Genomic DNA, 21,597 nt, shown 5'->3' on the forward strand with positions numbered 1-21,597 from the left:
ATATATATATATATATATATATATATATATATATATATATATATATATATATATATATATATATATATATATATATATATATATGAGAACATAAGGCCACAGGAAAGCCTTAGCCTTAAGAGTATTATAAAAAAATTAAACAGTGAAACGTTAACCAAGTCAAGGCCGTAGTCCTTGCCACCGCCTGGTCACCAGAAGTAGTGTGGCGTCATTGAATAGGGCGGAGCTAAAGTTTATGACGTTACAGCGGTGTGTCCTTACTGTTTTTAGTCCTTGGTATAGGCTACCGCTAGCTATACACTGTTACAAGCTGTATAAAGTGAAAACACGATCACGGTGAAGTTATTCCCGTTCCACCACAATGGCTTTCGTTTAAGAGATGCATACACCAAACAATGTCTGTTAATCTTTCACCAATCAATAATCAAGCCTTGCCTGATGACTGTGTAACTACATAGCCAGGTCTTGTTGAGGGGATCAGTAAATAGGTAAGACTTAATGAAATGACCTTCAGGCGGGCATGTCTTGTTGAGGGGATCAGTAAACAGACAAGTCTTAATGAAATGACCAGTAGGCAGGCAGGTCTTGTTGAGGTGACCAGTAAGCAGGCAAATCTTAATGAAATGGCAAGTAGGCAGGCAGGTCTTGTTAAGGGGACCAATAAACAGGCAAATCTTAATGAAATGACCAGTAGGCAGGCAGGTAATGTTGAGGTGACCAGTAAGTAGGCAAGTCTAATGTTAGTGGCCACTAAACATAGCATATCGTATTATAGTGAACGACAGTCATTCGTATGGCTTTTGACAATGGCCTAAAGCCATTCGGCCTATTAGTTCTTAGGCAGATGGCAGAGGTTATCATCATGGTAGTGTGGGTGAACACTCAGAAGGCAGGTCTGATCATCATGGTGGTCTCCATCAGAGAGTAGTGGTAGCCCTTCCATGGTTGCCAGTTGATTCCGTCGGCGTAGGAATCGTGTTTGCCTACGTACTGGTAGCCGTTCAAGTTGGAGATGTGACACTTGTCGTACCACCAGGCGCCGCGGTATCTGTGACACGGTAAACGGAAAAAATTAATGTGGCAATTGCACTGTGGTGTTTTGGTATTATATATTGAGACTGGTTCTTGTTTATTTACTTTATACCCAAACGATATAGCCACCTGAATGGGCGTAATATTTTATTATATTTATTTATTGTTATAAGTGTGCAAACGGTATTATCAGTAGTTAAGTATTTGTATAAACCAGACACGAGCGTCACTACTGCAGGAAGCTTTCATCTCGTTGTTTACCAAGAATATATACGTACATGGTGTCTATAATTTATTCACATTATTGTGAAGCTCAATAAAAATATTACTGTAAAAGATATCATACAACGGTTTGCTCACACCCAGAAGTCCAGGGTTCTATTCCCGACTAGTGAGGTTTTATATATATATATATATATATATATATATATATATATATATATATATATATATATATATATATATATATATATATATATATAATGAATTATAACTATACTGAGACAAATAAGTTCACCTCTTAATTGTCGACGGTTATCTTAAGTTGAGGGTTGGATGTTTTCCTAGTTTCCTTTGTTTTCATCTCAATGGCTTATACATATAAACTACACAAGGAAATAAAACGTTTTCCAGCAATCATACTCGATAAATAAAATATAATGTACTTTATATACAGTAACATGATGTCTATTCTTAACTATGCTTTTAATAGACCATAAAAAGTGTAGTAATTAAAAAGCGATGTCTGTTAACAGTGGAGGTGAGGGACTGTGTACACCAGTGTGTGTGTTAACAGTGGAGGTGAGGGACTGTGTACACCTGTGTGAGTGTTAACAGTGGAGGTGAGGGACTGTGTACACCTGTGTGAGTGTTAACAGTGGGGGTGAGGGACTACGTACACCTGGGCACAGTTGGTACCGTCACCGTCGTGGTCAGCATCGTGGGTGGAGAAGGAGTAGCCATTGTGTCTGGCGCTCTCGGAGCCCAGACCGTCCCCTGCGTCACCCTTGTACCTGCTCAGGGGGAGACGATGAATCATGATGAGAAAGCTAATTACACTGTTTTATTTCAATTATATCCATGTACTGTATATCCACAAATAAAAGGGATTACCAGGAATGGAACATATTCAGAGGATAGTATCTGTCCCCTGAGCAACACTCACTCAAAATGGGATCACAACTCATACAATGATTAATAAAGAGTTTCATTATGCTAGTTTTAAATGTCTTTTCTCGCGCCCTAGTGAAGAAAGTTGAACCTAGATATTGGCTGTGGTTGTTATGCAACTTTCAACATGTAATTGTAGGTATTCTAGTGATTTATAATAGATGTACACATTTTATCGTGGCATGACTTAGCTAATAACTGTGTGATTTGTTAATGAATAATTTACTGGTGATTATATTAATGTATTAACACATTTGGGATAGAAAACATGTCCTTCGTCAGCAGACTCTTGTGTAACTCTCCATCACAGTAATTTTTACCTTCCTATTTTGATTCTGTAATAGGTGTCGGGGGAACCTATGTAGAATTGTCCGTATTTTGCCCATCGGTGTTGGTTTTCGTAGGCCTTGAGATCAATCCTCAGCTCCTGCAGTGTGGTGGAGGTAAGGTGGTGGAGAAGGTCGAGGCCAAGCCAGAACTCTCCCTGGAAGTGGCCAAAACCCAGTTGGTACTCGACCCAGGTGCGGTAGAAGTCCTCACGCTCAGTCAGGTTGCGACGCCTCTGGAAGACTGTCCAGCCGCCGCCATCAACGATGTGGTCGCAGTAGACGGTGACTGGGGCGTCGGGGTGCTGCAGGAAGGGATACACCTGGCGGATGCCGGTGCCGGTGTCACCCGAGTCCAGCAGGTCTCGACAGTGCCTAGGACGTTTCCTGCGCTCCTCTGCCTCCGTTAGAGCTTGCCTCACCTCAGCCAGTGTCTCCCTCATCTCCTGTAACGCAAACACCTTTTATTATAGGATAGTTGTCGTCATTACCTCTATAAGGGAAACACTGGTTTTGCTGCGTTATTATGGTTAATATTTAGAAGCTGCCAGGCACAAAACTCTATATTGATTCTTAAAGAGGGCGACAGAGGAAAACCAAAGTAAGAATACTTGACTTTTTATTCGGAAATTATTGTTTTCGAGTTATTTTAACTTATTACACTTAAATATTGTAAAAAATCGCAAGGAAATCCATTGTTTACTTATTACTTGGTTCCTCCCTGTAGCTACAGGAGCTTACCCATGTAATGATTATTGCAGGAATCCCAGTATGTTGTGAGGTTCTGGCCAATGCAACAAATCCACCAACAGTTTTGATAGTTTTAATGTGTTGCATTTACTGAAAACATTATGCTTTATGCCCTGTCATATTTTATTATGGAGTATTTATATTTGCAATTTAGATTACTGTAGATTAGATCCAGATTAGTTGTGCAGTTTTCTGAATAACAGCCTGCAATCTGCATGTACCGTATTTTTCTAATAGTTGATCTGAAAATGTTTCACAAGCTTGTAATCCAACCACACTGTCAGCTTTCTGGGTAATAGTTTTTTTTTTATAAAAGGTAAAGGTGGCCGATAAGTCATACAGTGATTCAGAATTAACTAACAACTGGTACATATTTAGGAACAGTAACTATTTTACTACTGCATACATGTATTAATGTTTGCTAAATGCATTTGTAAATAATTTTCTGTGATAAATACATTTTTATTTGAGAACATTCCAGTGTGGAATAGTAGTCTTTATACTGATGAAACAATATGAAATACATAATTAGAAAATATATGGGATTAAACAAATTTTTTGAATTGTTTATGGTTTGTGCCATTTAACTTAAAATATTGATAGAGTGGAATGTTTATTAGAACAGATAGATTCCTTAGCAACATTAATGTAGGTATAGGTACAGCGTTGATGTTTTATTCAAGAATAGAAGCCGAGATGTCAAAGAAGTTATATTATATGCCGCGGCCACTTTAAAATTCAAGATCGCCGCCACAAATAGTTGTATTGCACAGCGGCATTTCCAAGACTAGCCACACACTATATGACAGAAAAGTACAAATTTCTCATTTTGTACCCCATGACCTCATGTGACCTTTGTAAGCCTCTAATCCCCAAAGCCAGAGCAGCAACGATTCTGAGAATATTCCGAAGGCATAATATACGGAGTATTTTATAGCTGTTGCCACACTCTACTCTGAATGTTTAGCACCACTTGTTTACGAGCAGAATATACTGTAGTAGTTTGCACCTGACTAAATATAGATGATAGTGTAGTTGATGTGGTGTAGATGATAGTGTAGTTGATGTGGTGTAGATGATAGTGTAGTTGATGTGGTGCAGATGATAGTGTAGTTGATGTGGTGTAGATGATAGTGTAGTTGATGTGGTGTAGATGATAGTGTAGTTGATGTGGTGTAGATGATAGTGTAGTTGATGTGGTGTAGATGATAGTGTAGTTGATGTGGTGTTGATGATAGTGTAGTTGAGTAGATGATGTGGTGTAGATGATAGTGTAGTTGATGTGGTGTAGATGATGTGTAGTTGATGGTGTAGATGATAGTGTAGTTGATGTGGTGTAGATGTGTAGTTGATGTGGTGTAGATGATAGTGTAGTTGATGTGGTGTAGATGATAGTGTAGTTGATGTGGTGTAGATGATAGTGTAGTTGATGTGGTGTAGATGATAGTGTAGTTGATGTGGTGTAGATGATAGTGTAGTTAATAATGCAGTCACGAACAAAGGCTATATATGAGCTGCCCCTCAAAACAAACCTGAACAATGTCGGGCTCAACAACTGGTAATCAATAAAGAAGAAATTCGTTGTGAAGATGACGTTCGACTAACGCAATAACCATTTCCTTTACTCAAATTCTCTTGTACAGACAGTCACCACCAACAGGAGGTGTTCACGCAGATTTTTTTTTACGGGGTTTAGCCCATCCGGGCACAGATCACTGACCCACATCAGGGCCTGGGGGGCGAAAGTGTAGTAATAATAATAGGGGCGCCGATGGTAGAACGGTACCGCTCTTGCCTCGCAGTGAAATGTCACGGGTTCGATTCCTGGGCCGGTGGAAAAGTTGTTTGGACATACTTCCTAGTCCCCCTTGGTCCCTGTACCTGTTGTAAATCGATAGTTGCGGATCCGTATTCAGGGAAAGTTGTTGGAGCTTCCAATAACTTGATGACATCAAACCATTGACTCTTCAGGCTTCTACGCCCTTAACTCATGAGACATAAAGGCAAGCATGAACTTAGCATGCTTCCCTGTTGGGCGCTGTAAACGATTCTGTGCTTCACCTTACACAGGATGTAGGGGGGTGCCCAATAAAAAAAAATAATAATAATAACAATAATAAATACAAAAATGAAAAAAAGATCAAAAGTGAGAAAAAATATATGTATGTTGTGTTGTCAATAATAAGAGAAACAATTGAGACCCTGCAATTGTGTGTAATTGAGGCAGAAAGACAGATGAGCAACCTGGGACTTGGCAACAATTTTCGTAATGCCATATAGTAGCAGGGCCTACCATAGACAACACATTATGCTTCCAATATCTTCCCAGGCGGTAGTACCTCCCTGTTTGGTAGCTGCCTAATACCTACTACTGTTGGCGTTTTCAGGGTCAGAGTTAACAAATAATGGGCGAGGCATTGTAATCGTTCGCGAATGTCGCCATTTTAGTGAGATAAATTTTGTTTATAATATTTTGTAATTTAGATTTTACACACACCACACTGATAATCGTCATGCATTACAAGAATAAGAAGTGACTAAACACAGCTAAGAGACCTATACTAAGTGTTTCCTCTCCCCCAACTCTCCTATTAACGGTAGTTTCAGTTTGGCGATTATGTTTGAGCTGTAGCTCTCAAGTGAGCCGTTACATCTCACTCTCACATCTCCAGTTTGGAGAAGAACAAATTATCTACACAACCTGGAGGATGCGGCCCAACCCCTCAGGCAATATACGGAGGCTCCTATCATCAACTTGATTCATATACTGAGAGATCACAAACGTTGTGTGATCCAAGGCTCTACAGACAGAAGGTGAAGCAGAACGAGGAAGAGGTGCACAGGCGGAAGTAGAGAGAGAGAGAGAGAGAGAGAGAGAGAGAGAGAGAGAGAGAGAGAGAGAGAGAGAGAGAGAGAGAGAGAGAGAGAGAGAGAGAGAGAGTATACTGTAAATGTTCACCTTCCTCTGGCAACTTTCTGCAGGTAACTTGTCACTTGGTAGACACGCATTAGGATTCCGTTGTATGTGAGGGATTAGAAATTTTAAGTGTGACGTGACACGAGCGCCGGAGCGAGACAGAGACTTAGAGGGACGGGGAGAGACAGAGTGAGAGTGTTTTACATAATGTCTTAAGGAAGTAAGGTTTCTTACCTCTAAGAAAGGTTTGCCGTCCCCTTGGTGAGCGCAGGAAGCAAGGGCGGAGGCGACGCAATAGGGGCTGTATCCTGCAGCCTGTAGCAGGGAGGGCACTACAGGACACCCCTCAGGCTGTGATGCTTGGGAGACCGCAGCTACTACCTGCATCACCAACACTGCCGCCTTCATCATCACACTCCCGCCCATGATCCACGCCGCTGTAGCGCTGTCAGTAGTCTTGTGATACACTCCACGTGTACCGGAGTTACACCCTCCAGTATGAGATAATTGTTAGATATATGCAGTTTATTCACGATGTATCAACGGTATACAGAAATATTCAATAGACTGTTATTCACACGGTAAGGAGTGATGGCCGGTGTCTCAACGGTAGGAAGACTGAGCGCTGACTGCGGTTGTTCATCACTGACCACCGCTGTGTACGTGACTGACGAGGCCCGTGATTAACACATGTGACTCCTTCACAGGCCACTCCCAACCTGTGTGACTCAGGGGATGTTTAGTCTCTCAGGTTGGGTTTTCCAGCCCGGCCTGGGCCAAGTTTGGTCGTTGAGGCAACACAGTTATATTCCCGAAGCTGGGATGACAGACGTTCCTGCACTAACTTGCCGGAGTGTAGGACTAATGCGTTTCCTTCTTCATGCCTTTCGGGTTAAAATCATTAAGGTGCCGTCGACCTCACAGAAGTTTTTCTTTGATTTTAGTTTCCTGTTTAATTATTTAACGTTTCTATTTTCGTAAAGTGTATAGTAATTTCCCTTTGTTATTTTATTATCTGCCTTTTGTTTGGGTGGAGAGAGAGAGAGAGAGAGAGAGAGAGAGAGATTCTCTGACGTTGGCAGTTTTATTTACTGGTGCGTGGGAAGTTGGTAAGATGAGCGATAAGGAGGGAGAGGGGGAGGCTAGAATAAGAGGGAGTAGGGGGTCGGGGTTTTAGGAGGGAGGGAGAGAGGAGGAGGAGGCAACCTAGAAACATACTGGAAGGAGGCAGAGAGAGGGGGGGGGGGGTATTAGAGGTACATTATTTCATCAGTGCTCAACAGCGAGTAAATTATCGCTAATGTAAGATTTTTTCAGCTGGAAATGTGAATATATACTTCCTATTTTCAGCCCGACTTTCTTGTTTCAGGTTTCAGTTTGTAAACTGATTGACTTATATTAATTTACCAGAGTTTGTTGAGTGAAGGAGTCAGATCTGTGTTTGTTAGGTCTTCATAGTTATCCGTGTAAGTGATGTTCGCAGCTTGTGTGTGTGTGTTCTCAGACGAACAGCCTAGGTAGCTTGTTTGTTTGTTTGATGTAAAAAAAAAGAATTGTAAGAGAAAGAAAGAAAGAAAGATATTAAGGGACAGGAAAATGAAGCCATTGAGCAAAGGAGAAAGAGAATGAGTCGAGGGACAGAGAGAGAGAGAGTAAAATATACATTTCTACACTCACGGTATACATCCGGTGAGTCACAGGCAGTCCAGTGTACGGAAGAGTATGGTGCAGAAGCTTCTCACCAAATTTGCAGATGAGGTTGTGGTGATGATCAGAGAGAGCTGAGAGGGTCAGTGTGTTGAGCACTTCTTTATATGTGGAGTAGAAATATCGTTTATGAGCTTTATGGTAGTGAGTGGGATGGCGGTGAGTGAGGTGGTGGTGAGTGGGATGGCGGTGAGTGAGGTGGTGGTGAGTGGGATGGCGGTGAGTGAGGTGGTGGTGAGTGAGGTGGTGGTGAGTGGGATGGTGGTGAGTGAGGTGGTGGTGAGTGGGATGGTGGTGCTTACTATGGATGTGGCGACCATCTTGGATATGTGACGTTATTCTTTTCTGCTGCAGGATGTTTGTTCTTTCTCTCTCTCTAATATTATTAAAGATGCAATGCTCAGGTGTGGTACTTGGCGACACAAGTGATGCACAACTGAAAACCTGGGACGTAAATGTAATAGTAAGTTATTCTTGCACTGTAAAACAAATGTAAAACAAATTATAAGAAAAATGCGTTTTTGACTACTAAAATATGATTTTCATCGTTCTACCGAGGGCAGAAGATGATTACCTATTAAGCTAAGATTTTGCAGAGGCTATTTTCTCATGCATGCGCCACTTTTGGTCTCTATTAGGATATGGAAATTGAAAAAAAAGGTAAAATAGACCCACCCTACTGAGCAACCTGTATCAGAGTCCAGGAGGTTCCTTCTCTGTCTTGTTCCAGCTTCTGGCCTGAGCAGATGTCTGTCTCTGCCTCTCTCTCCCATTTCTGAGCCACTGTGGGGTTAAAGATTGTGTTTCTTGTCCTAAGGAATGTTAGGTGGGAGTCAGTGGTGCTTCTGCTGAACTTCCAGTTAGGTAAGAAGGGCATTTGTATTATATCTTGTACCTTTTATTTGTAAATATATGTAAAGAAGGTAGATTTACCTTGGTGTTTCTGTTGGTCACTTTTGCCGAGGATATTATTCTTCAGCCATGACTGAGTATTTGGTAACACCTAAAGAGTAACTCATGAGTATCTACCCCACTTAAAGCTAGCCATAGCAGTATATCACTGTTGTCCAGCTCTGTGTCTTTTGGGGTAAGCTTGGGCGAGACACTGGGCTGTGATAATATGCAGAAATTTGCACTTCGTCGATTTTTGCTTATATCAAGTCCACCTCCAATATGGCGTGGGTAAACATGAATATCCAGATCTCGCGACGTCTTCTAAAACTACAGTAGTGTGTGTGTGTGTGTGTGTGTGTGTGTGTGTGTGTGTGGAACATGAATTATACACACAAATTATTATAGTTTGTAGCTGATGGCCCGGACTGGTCTCTTGCCATACTGTGTGAGGTCACCTGGTGTAGTGACTCGTCCTTGGGTGTTGATATGAAGGACCTCACGTGGTCATGAAGACACAATGTGGTGTGGGGTGGTGTCACAGTACCTCACTCTGCTAGGTGGTGCTGTGTTATCTGTAGTCAGGTGTAAGGCCGATCCACTGTTGTTCCCAGGGTCGACTGATTAACACCTCCTGGTCAGAAGATGGTGGTCGGTTCCCTAGCGGGCACCATATAGGTCTTGAACCTCCGGTGGTCAAAGCTATAATAATAATAAAAAAGATAATTATTAACGGTTTATTGAAAGAGCATGGCAGCCGGAAGGCTGAAAATATACAGTTACATAATTGGGGAATGGGTATCTTGATTTACAAATAATATACAAGTAACATAAGTGACACAAATATGATATATAATAACTAGGTGGAGAGAAGCTCAAACTACAGGGCATTTTAACATAGTGACAGTGCAAAAAGTAAGATTGACTGGGAGTGAATACACTGGTTGATTACAAGTTATTGATAATTTTTACAGTGGTTGGGACTGGGCTGTTCTTATAGTGATCAGCTCGTGTGTGTGTGTGTGTGTGTGTGTGTGTGTGTGTGTGTGTGTGTGTGTGTGTGTGTGTGTGTGTGTGTGTGTGTGTGTGTGTGTGTGTGTGTGTGTGTGTGTGTGTGTGTGTGTGTGTGTGTGTGTGTGTGTGTGTGTGTGTGTGTGTTTACTCCCCTCAAACTTTTCCTTTGTTGTCACACGTTTATGACCACATTTCTCAATAGGGCAACCTTTTCACGAGGATGCACCATTGCTTACAATAAATGTATACTGTATGTTATGTAAACAAAATTAACTTCAATGCTTTTTTGTTGAAAGTTTATTTAAAGTATCAAACATAGTATAAAAGTAGCAACTCTTAACAGGTAATATGGATCAACCATCCACATAAACACATCACTCATCTATAGATAAACTTCCCTGGATGGTTGCCGCCACTATAGTCATACACTTTGGGTTTTGGTTCAATGTCAGTACCTGTAAGGCCCGCTTCTAACGAGTGTGTTTTCCCGAGTGGGAAATTTCACGCTCAGGAATTTTTCTAGAAGTCATGTGTTTACACGAGCGTGTTATTCACGCTCAGGATGGACGAAATTTGACTAATAAAAAAAATCAATTATAGGTTATCAAGAGCTGCCACGACGTTGATCTGTAATATTATATTCGTCAGTATCACTGTTAATATATATATATATATATATATACAGGGGGTATAATGTCTTCATGCTTGCTCTGAAACTTTTAAACGATGGTGTAAGTTAAACCTTTAAAAATCATGCAACTACTCTATCACAGGCAGAGGCCAGGTATCATGTTAAGTGTTTCCCAGTACAGTATTTTCAGCGCTGACGAACCAAACCAAATAGTGGTGCTGTTTGATAGTCGTTCTGGTGTGACGAATGCCACATACGCTAAACATATTAGCTCATATCATAGATCTTTTATTCATCCCATCAATGATTTCCAGAGCTATATTCCAGGAGTCCCTTTTTTTTGTAGAGGGGAGAGGGGGGGTTGATACTTTCTCCTTCGCTAAAAATAAGAATAATTAAAAGATATAGTATTACTGTTCTCTGAAAAATTTCTACCAAGACGTGTATTTAATATGCGTAACACTTTTCCCTCTTGTTGAATTATTGAACCCTGCAGAGATCACGTTCCCCCTACAGTATGCTTAGCGTCCTCAGGTGAAACTATAGTTTGTTCACTCTTGAATTTGCACCTGACGCACTCCATTACCCAGTCAATCATGCTGCACATAGTCCGGCAGCAAATGTAAGGTACTACACGGCTGGGACCTACTTTAAACTGCGTGTCAACTTTTGGTTTTTTTATTATTTTATAGTTGTTAACAAGTCGATAGATCAAATAAAACTTGTTGCCAACAATCTGTTTGGCTTTAGGCTATATTTTAGAGCTGTCAGATTACGCAATATTACGGTACAAAATGCGGCCATCTGGGAACGGAAAAAAGTAAATGTAGGCGACCAAATGGAATTTAGTTTTTACAGAAGCACTTACTTGGGAGTCTGAAATGGTATTGAGTGTAGAGTTTCCACACTTGCTTACCCAACCATATTATTTCCATCCAGACGGGTCAATGATTATGCTTTATGGCAAATATCAGGTGACTACATTAATTGAAAACATTCCACTGCCGGAGACAACTCAAATGATGAACTCTGAAGATGATCCTTCTTCCCTGCCTGAACAAACAACAGCGATGGACCCTGATGATGATGATGCTCCTTCACTGCTTGAACATACAACTACTGTGGACTCTCAAGATGATGTTCATTAAGCTATGTGAGACCAATTACACCGATGAACTTAACGACAATGCCTCTTCACTGCTGGAACCTTCCGCAATAATGGACTGTGAAGATGATACGCTATTTAGGCCATGGCGTAGGGCTCTCTCCTCCCCCCCCCCCTCCCCCGTATTTTCCCATCCCCAGTAGCTTAGTTTTATCGCTTGTTGTACTCGTCTTAAAAAGTTAGTTTTTTTAATAGCTCTGAGTACAAGATTGTTTAGAAATCGAAAAAAATACAATCATGATCACATAATAAAACAAAATACTATATACTTTAGTGTATTTTTTATTAATTTTTTATTGTCAGCTGTAATTCTACTAAAGCGTCTGCAACGATTCAGCATATACAGTACATACTAGTGTTTGAATGTGCGCTGTGACTGCACTTGTGATGTTCCACTCCTTGAATTTAGTTGGTGCAGCAAGTATAAAATATTGTCTCGAAGAAGCAGATTTTTTTTACTTCATTCAAGAACTGTATTCATTTGCTGCAGCTTCACCTAAACGGTGGTCAAAGCTAGATGATGGGATTTCTTCAGCATGAAACACCAAAGTATTAACTCTCAAGACTCTCAGTGACACTCGCTGGTGCTGTCACTATGAAGCAGTGCGAGCTGTTGACAGAAATTATCAAGTTCTGTAATTTGTTCTGTGATATGGGTGAAGACACAACACAACCGCCTGACACACGAATCAAGGCTTCATCTTTAGCTGAAAAAATGACACAACTGGAGACATCCTTCATGTGTCAGTTCTGGTTGTGTATTCTAAAATGCTTCCAGAATTCAAGTGTCAATCCTTCACACTGAAGACCTTGATCTGCAAGAAGCTTGTTTCACATTTGAATCATTAGCTGCATTCATTAGAGACCTGAGAGAAATATTTGACAAGTTTGAAACAGCTGCCAGACAAACAATGCCTGACATCTCAGAGCACTATAAAAATCAAGGGTCAGAAGATCAAAGAATATGAGTGATGACAGTGGCGCGGAGGACGTGGTGCTGAGCTACATTCCCGTAGTTGAACGCCTATCTCAGGCAACTGAAGAGCGACACAGTGCTTACACAGTTGTTCAAAAGACCTTCAGGTGCATATTCCTGCTTACAACTAAAGATTCTCTTCCAGAATCATCAGTTGCAGATCTCTTGGCTGCTTACTTAAATGATCTGGCAGAAGACTGCTACAGGTACGCTGAATTTGAATAATTTCGTTGCTTTCCTATTTTTCTCCATCAACTTGTCTAAAGACCCTAAGGGAAGTGATGAAGTATCTGACTGCTCATCCTTTGACTACAAGTACATTTCCTGCCCATTGGTGTTTCAGTCTGTGAGGCTGAATGTTCTTTTTCACGCATGGGTAGGATTAAGAACTGTATGAGGTCAAGCCTCTCAGACAAAAAGTTGAGCAATCTCTTGTATCCTGTCAACAGAATTTGATCTCACATGATCATTACCTTTCAAAGAAATCGTGAGGAACTTTGCTGCACAAAAGTCAAGATTTTATTTCTTTCTGTATTTTGATTGTATTGGCAATAATTTGCAAGCCATTGTAAGTAATTCCTATAAAAATCTGAGTTGCGATGAATAAAGCTGTTATCAGATATGTTAAGTCTATTTATTTTTTTTCAGACATAGTGTTAGACTAGAGCATAACAAGCAGATTAAATGCCCCAAGAAAAGAAACCCCAGGCTTAATTTTCTAAGACTTCCAAAATTTTTATTATTATGGATAGGCCTACAGAAGTTTGCAGATTTATTGTCGGTATGCTTAGTGTACACTACTGTATGTTTGGTCCAGTACAACATCTGTAGTTGTATTATGTACACATGCCATGATGTAATCGCTTTGACACTTAATTTCATTTGGTTTTTATCTTAAGCATGGACATATTTTGTGCTGTGTAATTTATGTACTTTCATATAGTATTTGTAAATGAGGCCCTCCTCTAGAGCCCTTGGTGTAGGGCTTCCCCTAACCTTAACCAGGCCCTGCAAGTATATACATTGCTTGTATACCTGCACGGCCTCTCTACACTCTAAGTTGTCAAAATACATGGGTTTTTTTTTTAGTTTACCAAATTTATTGACAAAGCTTGGAGTACAGTTTGCCTATTCTGAGTAATTCAGTCAGGTCTTGACACTGAGGGTGGTATCACTTCTCACTGCCACGCAGGACAGAGGTTCATACACAAAGAAATACACCATATTCATTAGCAGTATATATAGGTCAGATTCATGTGGGTGATGTCACTGTTCACTGCCATGCAGGACAGTGGTTCATATACATTGGACGTCATATTCTAATTGAAGACTAATCAGTGTGGGCTAGCAAATTTTGGATAAACAGCAAGAACGTCCTCAAGCACCCCTGATTCAATGCAGTAATTACTGTTCATAGTTCATGATACAATAAGGCAGGTGGCCTGAAGTCTTTGACAGTGTCACATTCAATAATATAGTGTTCAAGTGTATGCTTTAAAAGTTTATCACAAAGTTTACATGCTGAGTGTTCCGGTATGGGTACAGCGTTACTAACTTGCCAGATGTGTCTGTATCCTAGCTTAATTCTGGCCACAACTATATCACATTATCTAGTTCTGTCCGTATGCTGGCCATACCGGTACCTCTTGTCACAAAATTTGTCAAATTTACTAATGCTACAACTGCCAGGTCTCTGCATTTCTCAGTTCTTCTAGAACAGAGTTCATGATTCTGACTTGAATGTTTTTGAGTACAGCACTGGACAGGCCAAGGTCACGGTCAACATTTTCTTTCTTACATGCCTCATTGGCGAGTCTATCCGTTCAGTCATGATACCTAATTCCAACATGGGACGGAATCCACACAAATTCGATACGAGAGTTGTTCTCATTGGCAGTTATCACATTTCTTTTAATATCACATACAACTTTAGACATAGAACCTGACGGGCTGTTCATTGATTTCAAAGCACTTTGAGAGTCACAGAATATCACCCCACCTCCATTTTCTTTAAGGTAGTCTGTAGCTAAGCAGATTCCAGTTAGTTCAGTTTGTGTTGTGCTGGCCCAGTTGCTCAGCCTTTGCTTGTTTCACACGATCATCTCTTTTTCTTTATATATTACAATTGCACAGCCTGTTCTACCTGTGTTTGTCTGCACAGAACCACCAGTAAAAGCATAACATTCACTTGATTTAATACTCTCTAAGTGTCTGTTAATAGTTTCTAGTGTGACACATCTCATCACATCGATGTTTAACATTTGCTTACTACCAACAGGAGTGTAATTAATAGGAACTGATATATCCAGCCAAGGAGGAATGGCATTAATGGGTTCGTCTGGGGTGATTGGAACATTCAGTTTCAAGAGATCTGCAACACTCTTCTGAAGCCACGCCCCAAAGAGAGTCTTTTGTGGAAGGTTAGCGAGATAGTCGGGATTACTGAGATAGAACATCGACTCAGTTTGAGGTGTAGCTTAGGGACCATTGTTCTTCAAAACTCTGACACAAAACATGCTGAATCATTAGTAATTTATATGACGATGTTACTGTTTAGTCGGCAATCAAACCTTATTAATTCAGACCTTATTGAACTTTACTCTTTCATTCTTTTTTAAATAGGAAGTAAGATGATAATGAATTTGGACCCGATTTTATTGTTCAAGTTCAGTAGGTATGTCATTATTTTTAGTGAGAAATGAAATACATTGGTTTAAGTTTTATTGTTTTATTATACAATATACGTTCTAATTCAAGTCTGAAATAATATATTTATTTGGATTATATTTTATTTTCAAGAGATATTTTATTCCCGTATTAGTTAGCAATAAAATATCATTGACTGGATGTAATATTTCATTCAGGTTTAAGTCGACAATATCATTGGTCAGTACAGGTGTCATGAGGTTAGTAAACTGTACAGCAGTTATCGATTTTTAGGGAGTCTAATTTTCTTATATACAAAGTTAGTTTCATACCCGTTGCTCCAGTTTGACCTCCACTATAACACTGTACCAGACTAGTAAACTGTGTGAGACAGGTAGACTTTTATGTAAACTTTACATAGGCCAGGTAGACTGTAAACTTTGCGTAAGCCAGATAGACTTTAAGGAATTCAGCTTGTCTTTGTAAATTATGTAAATCGAGTACCCTTTGTAAACCAAATTAAATTCATGTTGACTGTGAACTTATAATGTTAACCAAGTAGATGTTTGTAATGTTTACCGAGAGGTAAAGCCTTGCTGTATATATATATATATATATATATATATATATATATATATATATATATATATATATATATATATATATATATATATATATATATATATATATATATATATATATATATATATATATATATATCTCTCCTTATAGCAGGTGCAGAGGGAATTTTCAATCGCCATGCTTATTAGCGCCTTTCTGCTGTCACCTAGACAACATTACAGAATGCTGAAGTGTGTATCTTATAATCCAATAGAACTGGCAGGGGGGGGGGGGTAATCTTGTTGGTTATTTGTGAAATAAGGTAAAAAATACAATAATTCACTTGGGTTAAGGAGGTATCCGTCGATTTCCGAAAGGGTTCCGTTACCCAGAAAAGAATATTCGTTAATCGATTTTAATAAACCTGAAGGATGCTGTATTATATACAGACATCACCAACGCAGGTGAATTTTAGTTTCAAGATCATTTTGGTTCACAGTTAACATATGATAATTCTTGTGGTTCTCAGGTCCATAAACACGTCTCTTGTACACATATATGGCACCTTTAAAAGAGTATCGTGACACCATTCATATCCCCTCTTAAAACTGAGGTTTAAAATAGATCAAAACTCCTTAAATTCCCTGAACTTAGATATTTCATGTCATTGTTACTGGTCAGCTCTAAAACCCACTACCTTACCCCCGAACTAGTGTTGTTGATGTTAATTATTACTGCGCTTCAACGAATAAGGTCTTTTAAGCGCGTAACAAGGCTAGTAATAAATACACCAGTGAGTCCATCTACAGTTGAAAATTATGAGAGAAAACGGGGTCCTGGTTTTTATGTATACTCTATTACAATGCTTATATCACATATGACTTCTTTATTTACATATTATAAAAAAGCAAAAGAAAGTAAAGATACAAGAATTTTAGCGGCGTTGTTTGGAAAAATATTGGTATTTTCCTTCCCGGGGAAATTGACAAGACCAAAATCTCCCAAGTCAATTAGGAGTCTGGCGGGTGCAGGGGTTCAGTCGCTGGTGGTTTTAATTGACCTGACCCACACCAGGAACCCGGGTTGTCAATTTTCAGTACACGCTCACGAATGACATAGTTTTATCATCCTTTGCTGACTATAAGTAGTTTACATACCAGTGTTATCCTCTTCTGCTGGAAATAAGTAGATTACGTACCAATGTTATCGTCAACTGCTGGCCATAAGTAGTTTATATACCAGTGTTATCCTCTACTGCTGGTCATAAGTAGTTTACATACTCATCAAGAACACAGGAAGTTTTGTGCAGTTATAAACTATTACATAGTAATTATATATCGCTTGTGAGTGACACTGACAAGTTTAGAGTGGTACAGTCTTGAGTTTACAGTGCAGGATGGCGCTCCTATCATTAATGAAGGCCCTCATATTAACTGGTATTGTAGTGTAAATACGTATAATGATTTAATGAGTTACTTAAGCACAGAGTTACTCTGTCGAGGTGAGTAATGATGTCTTAATAAAAATGTCTCAGAGATTTAAATTCACATTGGACATACAACCTTAAACAATATTAGAAAGATTAAAGTTAAAACGCGTAAAAAATGCCCTGACATTAAAATAAGAAAACTGGTATTACCCGAATTTCCTCCCAGATTTTTTTTCTTGTATAAATTTAACCAGTATTACATTCAAGCAACACACGTTGGCATTAAATTTTTATACCGAATACACTAAGACTAAGAAACTATTTACATATTATTTCGTACAAACTCAACTACATAACAACATTAATGATACCTATATCTAATAACAATGACTACTATTTATTCTCTGCACTACAAAATTAGACAATTTTGGCGCAAAGAGTGCAAGCAGGGCGAGGAGAGCAGTGAATCCTGCGCCTGGGCGAGGGGTGAAGGCGTCGCCACTGTAGTAAGGGCAGTAGGGACACTGGTGCGAACCACACACCTCACAGATATCCAGAGCTGCCAGGGACGTCGTGTTGAGAATCATCGACTCGAAGTGCTCTGTGGGCAACAGGGACCAGGATGAAGGTGTTGGCCGATGTGGCATGGGTAATGTTGTAAGGGGCAGACGGTAATAGGGAAGTAAATTAAACGGGTGCGGAGGTTGATTCACAGGAAGATAAACAGATTATTTTTAGTGGAAACGGTATGGTAGAAGAGGTTTTTTTTTCAGAAAGATTTGAAGGGGACGGTAGGTAATGAAATAATAAGCTGCAAAAGGGTGTTTGCAGTAAGAGAATGGTAACAATGCCGGAAATACCAGTAAATGGTAAGATTAATACTGATAATGTTAGCAATTAATTCTAATGATAGAACTGTATCAGTAATAATAAATAGACGAAGGATCACCTGAAGAATAGGCACCCTAGCTTATTTTACATGAAGACTATAATCACCATAAGGGTAACCTAACCTAACTTAACCTAAACCCCAGGTAGCGTTAGGGTGGTTAATCTTCAGGTAAAACAGGCTGGGTGCCTAATATTCACATGATTCTAATAATAATAATAAAGGAATACTGTAATAATAATTATAGTGGTGAATCAAGATAATGATACTAAAAATAGTAAAAATGATAAATTACTGTAATACCGAAACTAATAATAAAAGGCATTAATAAATTTGCATAAATAAAATTACTACTGCTAATAATAATAAATAAAAATAATAAGACTAAAAGATATAAATATAAATAATGAATAAATAATAAAAAAATAAATGAATGGTTGGAGATTTTGATGAAAATAGTATTAGGGTAGTGGAGAGGAGCGACCTATTATTGCGGACAAGTTAAGAGTAAGCTGTTGGAGGGGAGGGGAGGGGGGGGGGGTGGGGACTTGCAGCTCAGCACTATCACTTAAGCCGCTTAGGGCAGCTCTTTGTTCTTTCCTTCTTGTGTGGATCCATTTTTCATTATTATTTGTTTCTCTCTCTTAGTTTTATTTATATTACCGAATGATAATAATGTATATATAATTAACACTATTATTATTATTATTGGTGGTGGTAGCTTTGTATACCTAGCTATGCGATTGATGTTCATTAATATCAGATAATATAATTAGACGTAACATAATATAGAGGGTGTACGTATTTTTATTTTAGTAAAGGAAAGGTGAACACGACCTGATGACGTAGCCTTGTTAGACTACAAACATTCTTAACATTCTTAATAGGTTTACATGCCTTAATTACCTGCCCTTAATAACTACCCTAATTAATTTGATGGGAAGGGTAAGATTACATGTAATAAGATTTTGAATGAATATAATGATGATGATGATGATGATGGAACAGTTTGTATTGTGAAGAGAAGCGCCTGTGAACGAGACGACACAGTATTATTATGAACAGTGAACGAGACACTAGTGAACGAGACGACACAATATTATTATGAACAACTGTGAACGAGACGACACAGTATTATTATGAACAGTGAACGAGACGACACAGTATTATTATGAACACCTGTGAACGAGACGACACAGTATTATTTATGAACGAGACGAACAGTATTATTATGAACGAGACACTAGTGAACGAGACGACACAATATTATTATGAACAACTGTGAACGAGACGACACAGTATTATTATTGAACGAGACACTAGTGAACGAGACGACACAATATTATTATGAACATTGACACGGTATTAATATGAACAGTGAACAGAGACACTGGTGAACAGACGACCAATATTATTACTGTGACGACACAGTATTATTATGAACAGTGAACGAGAACTAGTAGACGAGACGACGCAATATTTATGAACAACTGTGAAAGACGATACAGTATTGTGCAACAGTGAACGAGACGACACAGTATTATTATGAACAGTGAACGAGACGACACAGTATTATTATGAACAGTGAACGAGACGACACAGTATTATTATGATCAGTGAACGAGACGACACAGTATTATTATGATCAGTGAACGAGACGACACAGTATTATTATGAACAGTGAACGAGACGACACAGTATTATTATGATCAGTGAACGAGACGACACAGTATTATTATGAACAGTGAACGAGACGACACAGTATTATTATGAACAGTGAACGAGACGACACAGTATTATTATGAACAGTGAACGAGACGACACAGTATTATTATGATCAGTGAACGAGACGACACAGTATTATTATGAACAGTGAACGAGACGACACAGTATTATTATGAACAACTGTGAACGAAGATTAGACACCACAGCTTATTTCACCGGAAGATTAGAGGGGTGTCTAATCGGCAGGCGAAATAAGCTGGTTGTCTAATGATCAAACGGAATAAGCTGGGTGTCTAATGTTCGGGTAAAATAAGCTGGGGTGTCTAGTCGTCAGGTGAAATAAGCTGGAGTGTCTTATATTCAGGTGAAATAAGCTGGTTGTGAAATCTAAAGGTGAAATAAGCTGCAGCTGGGTTACAGACCGGTACATAACATATAGATTCTCTGAGTGGTTGTGTTGGTGGTGCTTCACACATCCGTCGGTTGGTGATAACTAGTGTATTCAGCCTTCAGGGTCTGGTGTTGTAAGTTTCTTTCATTTAAATTTTCATCTTGTAAACTTAAATAACTTACCAAGTGACAGGTACTTTGGAAAGGAATTTGGTCTCATTTCTGTCAAGATTATAGCAAAGGCGGTGAGCGTGTTTGTATTCATGTAGGTGTAAATAATTCTGTTTAATTTAGAAAGCTTGGGAATGAAGGTGAGGTGGTAAACCGTGTGTGTCGCCCTCAGCGAGGCGACGAGTGAGTAGACCTAATTACTGGAGGTTACTTTTTTAACTACCACGAAGGAAAAGGGGCTTTGGGATACTTACCAGGGCAACCAAGAAACAAAAGTTTGACATCTTATCTACCTAAAGTCATATGTAATATATTATTCGTAACAATAACACCAAGTCAATCATGAACGATCGGATATGTGTACAGCACAGTGTTATCATTGGGTACGCGAGTTACCTCCAATGTTTGCTGTGGGTCGAGATGGCAGGAGCATTGCTTATTACTGAATATATCACGAAGGAAATGAGGAATTTAATTTTGAGTTTTGAATATACGGTGGAACGGAATTCAAATTTCTTCCATTCAGCAGTGGTTAAAAAAATAAATAAAAAATAATATATATATATATATATATGTGTGCAAATAGGTGCGCGTGATCCAGGTATATGTTGATAATACAAGGAAAGATGTGAATTACACAGCGCTTGGGAACTTCGTGTTTCTTCTTTTCCTTGTGGTTATCAGCATATATATATATATATATATATATATATATATATAGAGAGAGAGAGAGAGAGAGAGAGAGAGAGGTTACAATAAGGGAACCATTGCAGACAGGACGCAATATGCTGGCAGCACAGGGTTATAATATCTGCCAAAGATAATGTTCTCAACATTAACATATAAATATAGAGTATGAGGGGATGGATGTTGATGTACAAACACTCTTAAGGTATTTATGATACAGTAGGAGTACAACACACAACCACAATAGGTATGTACAGTACAATAGATATGCATAATACAGTATAGAAGGAACACAACACTCGCAAATATCCTAAGGGTCTCCTGTACATATTTTTGCGTTACAAAGAATTATGAGAGATTATCCTCTGTGCAACCCCCCCCCCCCCATCCATTTCATAGTGGGAGAAGTGAAGATAAAATAAGAGGGATTGAGGTAGATATATTTCAGGGGATAGTGTGTGTTAATATTAAACGATAAGAAATATAGTTTAATTCACCAAGAAATGTAATTTAAAAAGAG

The 21,597-nt window shown here is 39.0% G+C and overlaps 2 protein-coding genes across 2 annotated transcripts in view; both read right to left on the bottom strand.

Annotated features, from left to right (window-relative positions):
- Positions 1-631: 631 nt before the first annotated feature.
- Positions 632-6,926, bottom strand: LOC121868842 (techylectin-5A-like). The gene is made up of 4 exons (XM_042369825.1): positions 6,430-6,926; positions 2,523-2,974; positions 1,932-2,045; positions 632-1,048 (listed from the first exon to the last, which is right to left on the bottom strand). The coding sequence occupies exons 1-4, from the start codon at positions 6,619-6,621 to the stop codon at positions 883-885; spliced, it is 924 nt and encodes a 307-aa protein (XP_042225759.1). The 5' UTR covers positions 6,622-6,926; the 3' UTR covers positions 632-882.
- A 9,026-nt stretch (positions 6,927-15,952) lies between these two features.
- Positions 15,953-21,597, bottom strand: part of LOC121868843 (C3 and PZP-like alpha-2-macroglobulin domain-containing protein 8) — an 88,663-nt gene continuing 83,018 nt past the window's right edge. The window contains exon 33 of the mRNA XM_042369826.1: positions 15,953-17,816. Within this exon, the coding sequence (XP_042225760.1) occupies positions 17,593-17,816 (224 nt within the window). The 3' untranslated portion in view covers positions 15,953-17,592. The remainder of the gene's footprint in view (positions 17,817-21,597) is intronic.

This window comes from Homarus americanus, unplaced genomic scaffold (assembly GCF_018991925.1).
Source record: "Homarus americanus isolate GMGI-L3 unplaced genomic scaffold, GMGI_Hamer_2.0 scaffold30535, whole genome shotgun sequence".
Lineage (NCBI taxonomy): Eukaryota > Metazoa > Arthropoda > Malacostraca > Decapoda > Nephropidae > Homarus > Homarus americanus.